The 11,206-nt window shown below is 53.5% G+C and overlaps 1 protein-coding gene across 4 annotated transcripts in view; it reads right to left on the bottom strand.

Annotated features, from left to right (window-relative positions):
* Positions 1–11,206, bottom strand: part of DAAM2 (dishevelled associated activator of morphogenesis 2) — a 46,040-nt gene that overhangs the window by 9,228 nt on the left and 25,606 nt on the right. For 3 of the 4 annotated variants that reach the window (XM_007458179.1, XM_007458177.1, XM_007458178.1), the window contains exons 14-18: positions 11,048–11,206; positions 6,799–6,906; positions 3,188–3,294; positions 1,932–2,016; positions 45–151 (exon numbers count right to left, since the gene is read on the bottom strand). The exon at positions 11,048–11,206 is cut by the window's right edge. In XM_007458179.1, the coding sequence (XP_007458241.1) occupies positions 45–151; positions 1,932–2,016; positions 3,188–3,294; positions 6,799–6,906; positions 11,048–11,206 (566 nt within the window). Of the gene's footprint in view, positions 1–44; positions 152–1,931; positions 2,017–3,187; positions 3,295–4,060; positions 4,208–6,798; positions 6,907–11,047 lie in introns of all 4 variants that reach the window. The other variant, XM_007458176.1, reaches the window with a different exon arrangement.

Here is an 11,206-nt window from a genome sequence, read left to right as displayed (position 1 = left end):
AGCGCGGCTCCAGCCCCCTCCTGGCCGCGCCTGCTGCCCCCGACCTGCTCATCTCATAGAGGAAGCGGTCCGCACGGGCCATCCGCTCTATCTCGTGCTTGTGCTCCTCCAGGAGGTCAATGTCACTCTTCTCTGGGATGAACTTGAGGAGCTGCAAAGAGCAGGTGAAGGTCAGACAGGAAACAGGTGAGAAGCCGACAGGGGGGGTGGGCAGCCCATGGAAGCCCACACACTGACCAGGCTCAAGATGGGGAGGGCCCCCCATAAAAGAGAGGTGCATGCTCATGGGGGTGGTTTATGTTTCACCTGCCCCAAGGGGACACAGGACACCCAGCTCTAGACTTCCTTCTTTTTATTTTTTTTACTTTTTAAAATTGAGATATAACTTACCCACAGTAAAGTGTACTTTTTCTTAAGTGTACAGCTCAATGATTTTTTTTCTTTTACTTTTTAAATTTTTTTTTTGCGGTACGCGGGCCTCTCACTGTTGCGGCCTCTCCCGTTGTGGAGCAACAGGCTCCGGACGCGCAGGCCCGGCGGCCGGGGCTCACGGGCCCAGCCGCTCCGCGGCATGTGGGATCCTCCCGGACCGGGGCACGAACCTGTGTCCCCTGCATCGGCAGGCGGACTCTCGACCACTGCGCCACCAGGGAAGCCCGATCTTTTTCTTTTTAAACCAACTTTATTAAGGTATAATTTACATAAAATAAAATGCATCCATTTTAAATGTGCAATTCAATCAATTTTGACAAAACCATCCACCCACTGAACCACCATCCAGATTAAAATAAGATTTCCATCCCCATAGAAAGTTCCCTTGTGCTACTTTAGTAAGCCAAGCCACCCCCATCCCCCAGTGTAGCCTCTCAACTGAACTCTATCACCTTAGATAAAATCTGGCTATTCTTGAACTTCATACAAATGGACTCATGCAGTGTGTTCTCTCTGGGGTCTGGCTTCTTTCACTCAACATAACATCTGAGGCTCCTCCACGTAGGTATTGGTAATCCATTTTTTTATTCATTGCTGAGCACTATTCGATTGTAGGAATATACCACAGTCTATTCACTTTCCTACTGATGGACAGCTGAGTTGTTCACAGTTTGCGGGGTTTTATAAATAAAATTGTTATAAATATTCCTATAGTTAGTGTTTGTACCCAGTGGGATTGTTGGGCACTAAGATAGGTACGTGTCCTGCCAAATCGTTTTCCAAAACGGTTCTACCCAATGAGAGTTCCAGTTGCTTCACATCCTTGCCAACACCTAGCACTGTTGGCCTTTTCAATTTTAGCTATTTAGGCGGGTGGACGGTGCTACCTTACTGTGATTTACCGTATTTCTCTGATGACTGATAGTATTGAACCATTTGGAAATTCTCTTTCATGAACTACCTATTCAAGTCTTCTGCTCATTTTTAAGTTGTTTGCCTTTTTTCTCACTGATTTGTAAAGTTCTTTGTTCTGAATGTGAGATCTTTGTGATCTATACATAAAGCAAAGGTCTCCTAAAGCTTGGCTTGCCTTTTCACTCTAGTAATAGTGCCTTTTGATCGACGGAGTTCTTATTTTAATGTCCAGTTGATGGTGGTTTTGCTTGGTGTTTTCTGGGTTTCTCTTGGAGGACACAACGGACTGATGTGGAAGAGATTTGGGGGAGATACTGTTATCGGTCACTGCCTTTGCCCTGAGGCCCATGGCAGGGTGGGGCGGGGGTCACTCCTCATATCTCCTTTCTGGGGGCCTCAATCCCCTGAAAAAAGATGCAGCCTTTTCTGGTCTCTCCTCAGGAAGACTGGCCCAGGGAAGTTTCTATAAACCTCTCCCTCACTCCTCCAGCCCCCAGCCCGATTTCTCCTTGACCTGAGAGACTCGGCCTCCCTGGGGGCCGTCAGGAAGGGGTCCGGCCAGCCCCTAGTTTCAGGGGCCTCACCTGCTCCAGCATGTCCTTAGCAAGGTCCTCCTGCTCATCCATCATCAAGACGGCCTGCCGGATCTCCTCGTTAGACAGCTTCAACCTAAGGCAAAACCCCCACCTTGAGCAGCCTGGCCTGGCCCCTCTGCTCAGGACAGAGCCCGGAACTTCTCCTTCAGAAGCCGGAGCCCGGGCCTTCCCTCTCTCGCTTACATTTGACAGCAAAGACCTTCTCAGACCAAACTCACACGGTTCACTGTATAACTCAATCCTGAGATACTTTAGTCTCTAGAGACGTGAGTCTCTGCTTTCTTGCTTGAGTCTCCATCCTAAAGGATGGGGACGTTTGGGAGCGCCATCTTCAGTGTAGACTGAGACAGGGCGAGGAGTTTCTGATCCCTCTCCCCATGCCGGAAATACCCACGGCATCTCCACGGGAGGATGGGAATATGGGCAGGTCACTAAGGGGGCAGTTTCCTGTTTCCTTCAAGACAGAACAGGTCTCAGTCTTCCGACAGCGCCTCGGGTCCCACACAGCTGTTCCAACACGTCTTGCCGTCTGGGAGAGGGAGAAGCAACTCCCTACACACACGTGCGCGCGCGCACACACACACACACACACACACACACACACACACACACCCTCCAGATGCACACCCATTGGGAGGCCCTGGGGAAGCATTAAGGGGGAGAAACTGAGGCTTAGGACCTTGTGGGGAGGAAAGCGGGGATGGACGGCCCGGGGCAGCTGGGGCAGTGCTGAGAATAGTATGGGAGGCGGGGACCTCTGACCCCGGCTCCGGCGGGAGGCCCCGCACAGAAGCTATGCTGTTAGTGCAGATACTGCCCTGTTTGTTCTGCAGCCGCGGGAAATGCTTGGGGGCTGAGATCATGCTGCTCTGTGGCCTGAGCCGAGCGGGGCCCTCCGTGGGCTTAGAGCAACTCCGCTGCCAGACGCTGACCAGGCTGGTCAGGGGCCTCGTGATGGGGCAGTTTCCTGTCTGCAGAGCCCCTCACTGCTGCTCAACATGGGCTCCCGGGAGAGGGTTCGAGATCAGGGGCCCCCTGCCGCCCCAGGGGACAGCCAGGAGATGGGGGGAGGCCAGAGACTGCTATCACCCCATTCCTCTGCCAGGCACCTCTCTCCCCCAGGCACTCAGCTCCATCACATTTCTCTCTAGCCCCAGCTCAGGCCTCTGCTTCCTGGGGACCCAGTCCCTCCCACCTGCAACCTACTGTGGAGCAGGGGCCGTAGAGGCAGGGCGAGCACCTACTTGGAGAGCAGGATGATGCAGTTCTGCGCCCTCCGGCCGTCAATGACTGACAGCTCTTTGACCTTGCGTGAGGCCAGGTAGATGTCCTCCGTGGAGCCCAACTCCTTCTGCAACCGACAAAAGCCAGGTAGAAAGGGTGAAGTGTGTGTTTTACCCAGTCCTCTTCCTGCCCACCCCCCACCCAGCAGCCACCCCCGTGACAAGCAGGGAACGCTCCTGGTGTGAGCGGAAGAAAGAGAGGGAAAGAAAAAGACAGGAGAGAGAGAGAGAGAGGAGGGTGGTTAATATCTGACTCCAATAGGAGGCTCTGGGGCTTTACCCTGGGCTAGACTGGGTCGGGGGCAATAAGAAGCCCCTTTATCAGAGACTGCCCTCTGTGGGCAAACTAGACGGGGAGTGACTGACCCCTGTGGCTGTGTAGTGTGACCTACACTGTGTCCCAGACAATCAGCCCCTACCCCCACCCCAGCCCACCCAGAGAGCCTCCCCAATCTTATGACGAGAAGCTGGTTCCAAGTCCCTGTAAGGTCACAGTTCCTGGACCCCTCCCTGGGGACTTCAGGCATAGCCCAGTGTGCCCAGGGTGGAGGGCATCCACAAGTTCAGAGGTAGGGAAACTGACGCACAACTCCCTGCAAAGTTCTCTCCTCTGGGGTTCCAACGGGCAGTTCCCAAGAAATCGAAGATCCCCTGGCCTTCTCTTGGCCCCTGGTGAGATAGACAGGAGACTGTTTCTTCCTTTGGGAGGTCCTTACAAGCACATGCTCCAGGTTGGACAACTCCAGGGGCTGCCACTCACATCACTGTCCTTGTGAATTGTGCCCCCGGAACTGTGCAGTGCCCAGCCTGTGCAGTCTTACAGGACGGCCCTGCCTTGGGCCTAGTGGGTAAGACACGAGACCTAGAAGCTTTCTCTTCACCCCAGTAGACATTCACCTCCACTGCTGGTAGGGGTCTGCTTGCATTAGCTCCCTTCCCTACATTTCTGCTTTTTCTTTGGGGACACTCCCTGACGCCACCCTGTTAAGATGGGTAAAAAGGCAGAAGGTAGAACTGACAAGCCCTCTCTTTTGGGCCCAGTACAGGGCAGCAGCCCAGCACAGCGGTTAAGAGTTGGAGTGCCCAGAGCCCCAGGAGTGACTCACCTGCTGGCAAGGATTAGTTATCAGCTCCTAGGCAGGTAGCAGCCACAGCCAATAGAGAATTAAACATGCACAACGTTAGCCAAGAGGTTTGGGGACCCAAGAACAGTAGGAAAGACATGGGGACCCCTCAGCATCTACTGTCTGCCCCATCCCAGTGAGACCCCCATGGTTGGAGCTGGGGACCTGCAAGTAGCACTGAACAGGAGCTACAGACATGCACTCACAGAGAAGCCAGACCAAGCAGAGGACAGGCAGCCTCTCCTGAGTGCCATGGGCCCAGGGGGACCACCACTCCCCAGTCGGACCAGGCCCCCGAGCTGCCCCACCCCAGGCCTCAGCTGCAGTTCTTCCTGCTCCTCTGCTGGGAATCTGCCCAGAGGGCACTTTAACTTCTTATAAAGTAAAAAAGTTCAGCAAATATTTGTAGATTGCTCACTATTTGCCAGGTGCTATGTAACTGAATCTCAGAATAGTTGTTACTTCCTGCACCCCTGCATCTTTCAAAATAGGGGAGGAGACACAACCACAACCGAACTTGAGCTGAAAGCACGTGAAAGTTGCATTCACTGAGACACAGAAAAGCAGGCGTCCCTGAAATTTGCTCCTTACCCTTTGCCCCTTGTCTGTCTTTTGATCTCCAAGGGAGCAGAGGGGGCAGAGCCCACCCCTGGTCCTCCCTTCCCGACCCGGGTGAGGTTGAAGTCACTAACTCAGGACACGCAGAGGGCACAGAGGGAAGACCACGCTCATAGGCCCGTCCCTGTCCCACGCACCCCGGACCCCAAGACAGAAAGAGGAGGCGACCAGGGCAGCACAGGCTCTGGGTCTCCAGCCTTGCTGCTGTGAATTCAACACCCCAGAGTCCGGGCGACCTGCAGACTGACAGTAGTCCAGGTGAGCCCAGCCCTGAAATGGGGTGCTGGACCGAGCAGGCTCAGAGAGACGAGGGGAGGCAGAGCAGGGCGCTGTCTGTCTTCACTGCCCTCCACTCCCCAAACTGGGAGGCCCCAGGCCCAGCCTGTCCTAAACCCCGGAGTCCCTCTTTGCCCCCAGCTCCCACCGTAGCCCTACCTCAGGGCCCTGGAGACTGCGTGGGCCAGGCTGGAACCCGGGCCCGGAGGAAGACTCTCAAAATAGGGGGAGGCGTGTGCTCGCCCAGGACTGATATGGCCCCGGCACACACTCCCTCCATCCCTGGCTCGGGAGCACTGATCACAGGAGCAACGAATGCCCCAGAGAACTTCTTTCTGGCCCAGCCGGGCCACAGCGGCTGCCTGTACCATATGCCAGCTGGACATGGGCACAGGGCTTCCTGGAATTAGGGCTAAAGCAACAGAGGCCTAGAGCACCTACGTTTAAGTTAAACAAACAACCATCTGGTTTTCCTAGACCCCTAAGGCAGGGCCAGAGCCCCGCCCTCCCTGCACCCCTTTGGCGAGTCGCCCAGGAGCAGTCACACGTGCTCTCGGTCCTGCCCGCCCTCAGGAAGGGTCATCCACAGCTCTGGCCTTGGCAGAAAGCAGTGGGGAGACCGGCCACGACATGCTGCCTCTGCCCAGGAGCCATGAGGGCCCAGACCCCACTCACAGGCACCTGGGGAAGTCCTCAGGGCTGGAACCTGAAGTCAGTGGAGAAAACATGGAAGAAGACAGCACAGCCTGGAGAGGAAACAACTCCTGGGAGGCGGGCCAGAGACGAAGCGAACGCTCCGAGGCGTCTAGGCCGCTAATGCCCAGGTTGGACCTCGGAGGATGGGCCCCAGCTCTGCAATGCAGATTCCTGGGCCCTCACATTCATGGGAGGGTGAGGTCGGAGAATCGGCATTTTTGGCCAACCCAGCAGGTACTGCCTCAGGAGCGCCCGCGTCCTGACACCAAGCCGGACACCAAGCCCTGTCCTGCCTCGGGAAGAGCAGGCTTGCTGGTCAGCCTCTGTACACAGTGTCTGCAGAGCAAAGCCAGGGCTTGCCTCTCTTGGCCAGCCCCAGCCTCAGCCCCGCAGTGTGACCTGAAGCAGCCCCACCTTCCTTGAAACATTAGCGTCCTCTGCTCGACTCCTGCGAGTGTTGGGAGATGAAAGTATAGCGGAAATGTGGTGGAAAAGTTATAATGCCTTGTAGGTGTAGTTCCTAGGTCCCAGGGCCAGAAAAAGAGCAAGGTCGGCAGTGGCCTGGCCCTGCTACTCCAGTGCTCCAAGACCAAAGAGAGAAATGGACAACGTATTATTTCACCACTTGATGTGCAAATACAAACTAATACAGTGGGATGTTTCCCCCTATGCACTGCACCCCCCTAACTCATATCTATGTCCCCAGAAAGAACATGGTACCTGATAAAGAATAAAATCAATTCAGTATATGTGGAAGGGAGAGGGAGGGAGGAAGAGAGGAAGGGAGGGGCTGAGGGCTGAGTTCAAAGGGTGTGTGTGCAGTCAAGACTCAAGACGCTAGAGGGGGCAGGGTGTTACCTGATGCCTCTGATAAGCTGAAAACATTTTTTCAAAGTCCGCGAGGTCCAGAATCCGAAACACCTGCGTGTCATCAATCTCATTCCATATGGTGCCAGGGACACGTTCCTAAGATTCAGGGAAGGGAGGAGACGCCGTGGCTGACTCAGCTCCTTCGTGATGGAGATGGGCTGGGCGATGCCTCCCTAACCCCACCTGTCCCCCAGGTGCCCACAGGCCCATAGCCAGGCTCGCAGACCTTCAGAAGGGGGTCGATTCCTCCCCCTCCCCTCCTCTGCTCCAGGGGAGAGGCCACAGACAGTCTCTTTGTCCTCCTTTTCACCTGGGGCTACATGTAAGCACGGTCCAGAAATCAAGGGAGTGCTGGAGTGATGGGTGGGCAGGTATGAAAGGAGGGTATGAAACTCCTTCCAGAAAAACCAAACCAAACCAGCGTTCTCAGAGGGAGAGTGCCCACGCCTACTTGGGATCCTCAACTCTTCAGGGCTGACTGTATTTCCTGTATCTCAGGTGGTCATTTTCTCTCCCAGATTCCCAGAAAGTGGACGAATGCCAAAGGCTGGGACATCCTGGCCCCTTTTTAGTGACCGCTCAGGCCAGCAAGACTCCGCCACAAGTTCCCATTGGTCAGAGGGTGTCCCATCCCTCATAGCTGGAATGGACCCAGGGGTTACATTCCAAGGTCTCTCAGCTCAGGCACTGCCCACCTCTGTGTAGGACCCTTGCACTGAACCCCACTCCGGGGATCTGGGGAAGAGCTGGTGGCCACGCCAGGAATGTCCTAGTGGTCTTGTAACATCCCAGTAATGGCTTCGAGGGCCAAGATGAGAGTCCCCCTCCCAGGACCCCTCACCTCGTCCAGAGCTTCACTGTCCTTTAAATTAGAACCCCCCCACCCCCCTCTGCCTGGGGGCAGCCGGGGACCTTCCTAATGCCGATGCCTCCTCCCTCCATCACCCTCAGCAAGGCTCCGAGAGAGAAACGTATCCTTCACTCACTTTTATTTTCTTAAACTCTGGAGAGGGGAGGCGAGGCCAGAGCAGGGCGGGTGGGGACATTCCTGTGGCCTTCTTAAGGCCAGGGACCCTCTCGTGGAATGCTGGGCTGGGAAGCTCGGAGCAGCAAGGGATGCAGGCAACCGGCCAAACCCAACACAGACGCATTCTTCTCATGGCAGAAACAACCACTCTGTGTGTGTGTGTGTGTGTGTGTGTCTGTGTGTGTGTGTGTGTGTGTGTGTGCGTCTGTGTGTGTGTGTGTGTCTCTGTGTGTGTGTGTGCGTGCGTGTGTGTGTGTAGAGGAGCATGTGTGGGTCAGGGAAAGGGGGCTGGGATGAGGAACCAGACTCCTGGACAGAAAGAAGATGGGAAGGGGAATCGGATCGGGGCAGGCGGGGAGGGGGAACTTCTAACTCATTCTCCATCTAAATCTAGACCCAGGGTGGAGGTGGGTGGAGAGGGAAGGCCCGTAGAGGTAAAGCTTCCCACTGCTCTTATTCTCAGCGAGGCCAGGATGAGAAGGAAAAGGGCTCGAATGACAGAGCTGGATGTTCAACATCCGGAAGAGTTTCCCCTGAGACAACAGACAACCCAGGATCCCCCTCACTGTCTCCCAAACACTCTCGCTTCGCCACGGTCACCAGAAGGACCTGCGACCCTTCTTGAAGGTGCAGCTGAGGTCTGAGGCCAGAGAGATGTACATCCATTCCTAACAGCCTCTACATCCTAAAGATGCGCCCACCTCATACAATCATTCTTGAATTTTTATACCCCTCTGGCCAAGACCTCACCACTCCCAGTCTAGATTCCTGGGGCTTCTGCCCCTCTAGAGACATCCTTTACAAGCCAGGGAACTCTTTCTCGAAAACACATTTCATTACATTTCCCTCCTCGAGCGTTTGGGGTCAGACAGCCCTTAAGTGAAGCTGTTGGCAAACAGAGGGGTTCTCTTCTCTTCCCATGTCCCATGAGAGGAAACTGAGTCTCAATCACGTCTACCTGACTGAATGGGAGGGAGGATTAAGTGAGAGAACACACTTAAAGCACACATGGTAGTCCCACTAATAATAACTCATCTAATATTCTTATTTTAAAGGTTTTCTATGTGTCAGTCACTGTTCCAAGTAATTTGTATGTATTAAGTCAATTCTCACAACAACACTTTGATCTGGTTATCGTAATTACCCCCATTTTACAGATTGGGAAACTACAGCCCAAATGATGAAATAACCTGAATTTAGTCATGCAACTGAAAGACTGGGAATAGGATGATAAGTTCACCAATATGACTCGAAGCCCTGCCTCCCTCACCCCTGCTGCTACACCTCCCACAAGGGCTCCTCAACATGTGCTCCATCAAACCTGGACTTTCCAGTCTAGGAATGAGACTCCGGCCAGCTCTGGGCCCCTGATACAGGCTTTATTATTACTGGACCCCAGAGAAAATCCCAAGCACAAAGCTCTTTAAGATGAAAATCTTACAAAAACATTAGGTGCCTTGTTTGCCTTCCTTAATCGTTGAGATGCCTAATCAACCCTTCGTTACGTGTTTAAAACCTTCAATTATAAGTTGTAAGCACAGGAGCAAAAACAAAATTCTTTTTCTTTCTTTTTTTTTCTAAACTACAATTAAAAAATTATTATTTCTGATCATGAACAATGAATGTTTCCGCACCGCCTCCGACCTTTGGTTCTGCAGAGCTCCTTGCCTGCCCGTATGCAGCTGGCCTTTGTGGCAGGACTTGTGACCACAGAGAAGTATCCACAGGGCGGAACTGTGTGATGCAGTTGTTCCGAACTTGAACAACGTCCCTTCAAAATGCTGCTAACAGGTGGCTCTACAATTTGAATAACTCAACATCAAATGGAGATGTTATCAGAAGCCTAGGAAGCAATGAATGGGCTATATTCATGCTTCGTCTTTCCACTTAGACAACAAAACCAGAGATAGAAGGAATCAGAGATCATCTCGCAGACAAGCAAATAGGTATGAAACGAATGATTTCTGCGGATCACACCGTTAGTTAGAGCCAAACCCGATTTGGTTAGAGGTTAGAACCTCTCCTGCAACCCATCCCCAGGACCTCAGGGTGTTTCCTTGGACACACTTCCTAACTGCCAGATCCAAAGCTCTTTCAGGGCAACGTTATGTCTCACCTTTTATTATTATCCATCACAGCCCCCAGCAGAAAGCTTTACACAAAGCAGGCCTCAGACTGACGGGCTAGCTGGCCTACCACCAGGAGAAGGCACCTAGCAAACTAGCTGACCACCTACTTAGCAACCTGTGTCTCCTCCCACTCTAAGTCGCCACTGGAGCTAGGTTAAGCTCACAGAGTGGTATGGTAATGAATTCCCCAAGAATTAGTCCCCTGGCCCCATACAACAAGGTCAGAGGGCATCCATCAGTCCCAGCTCCAAACTGTTTTTGGAGGGTGAACGTGAATCAGGCTAGCTGAGGCCAGTTCTCTTGTACCTATTTACCTCAAGGATGAAGCCAGTAGTCCTCTTACAGCACAGAACCAGAGCAGTGCTTGGCCCAGGCTGGAACTGGCCTTCAATTACCAGGGGCCCAATGTGACCCAGGGCATCTCTACTCTACACTCATGAGAATCCAACAGAGGAATCAACTCCCACACGTGGGCCTGGGATGGATGGTTCTTAGTGGATAATATTCAGGAAGGCCTCTCACTGCTGAGCAGTCTAGAAAAGTAGCAAGTGTTTGTACCTTCCCCTGGGAGGATGCCAAAATGGCTACACCTTGATATCAGACTCTTCATTGCCCCTGCCCTGCTACCCTGTCATGGCCTCATCATTTCAGTCCTCTGTACACAGTGCTCTGCTCTTTACCATCTCTAGACCCGGGCCCAAGATCTTCACCTGTATGTTCCACCCTTTTCCTCAAATCAACCCAATCCTTAACATTCTAGCCAAGCCCTTGTCTCGTCTAGAAAGCGCCCGTGCTTGGCCCTATACTACTCCAGTAACCCTCAGCACACTCGTATTCCATTTGTAGGTGGCTCTGCCAATGTGAGCATCACCGCATGCCAAGCCATATCCTCCCTGTGCTCTTCCCAATAGACAGCCTGGCATCAGCAACCCCAGCTTCTGCATCCACTGTGCCTACCCTTACTCACATCAAAAGAAAGCACCCAAGGTGGAGATCTGCAAATAGCGGGCTATCAATCCATGGGGCTAACTGTCCCAGGCTGTAGGAGAATGGATCCACTGACCTCTTCCTTGCTACTCACCTCATTCAGCTTGACCCAGTTGAAGGACTTCAGTGGGTGTGAAGGCTGGGGGACACACTTCTTCCTGAGCGGGACATCACTGCTGGGGAAGGGGTCTGGGGGGAGGGGCGGGCCCATACTGAAGCAAGGTGGGGCACCAGGGGGAGTGGGAGGCCCACC

This window comes from Lipotes vexillifer, unplaced genomic scaffold (genome assembly GCF_000442215.2).
Source record: "Lipotes vexillifer unplaced genomic scaffold, Lipotes_vexillifer_v1.1 scaffold4, whole genome shotgun sequence".
Taxonomy (NCBI): domain Eukaryota; kingdom Metazoa; phylum Chordata; class Mammalia; order Artiodactyla; family Lipotidae; genus Lipotes; species Lipotes vexillifer.
This window is presented reverse-complemented; position numbering and strand designations above follow the sequence as displayed.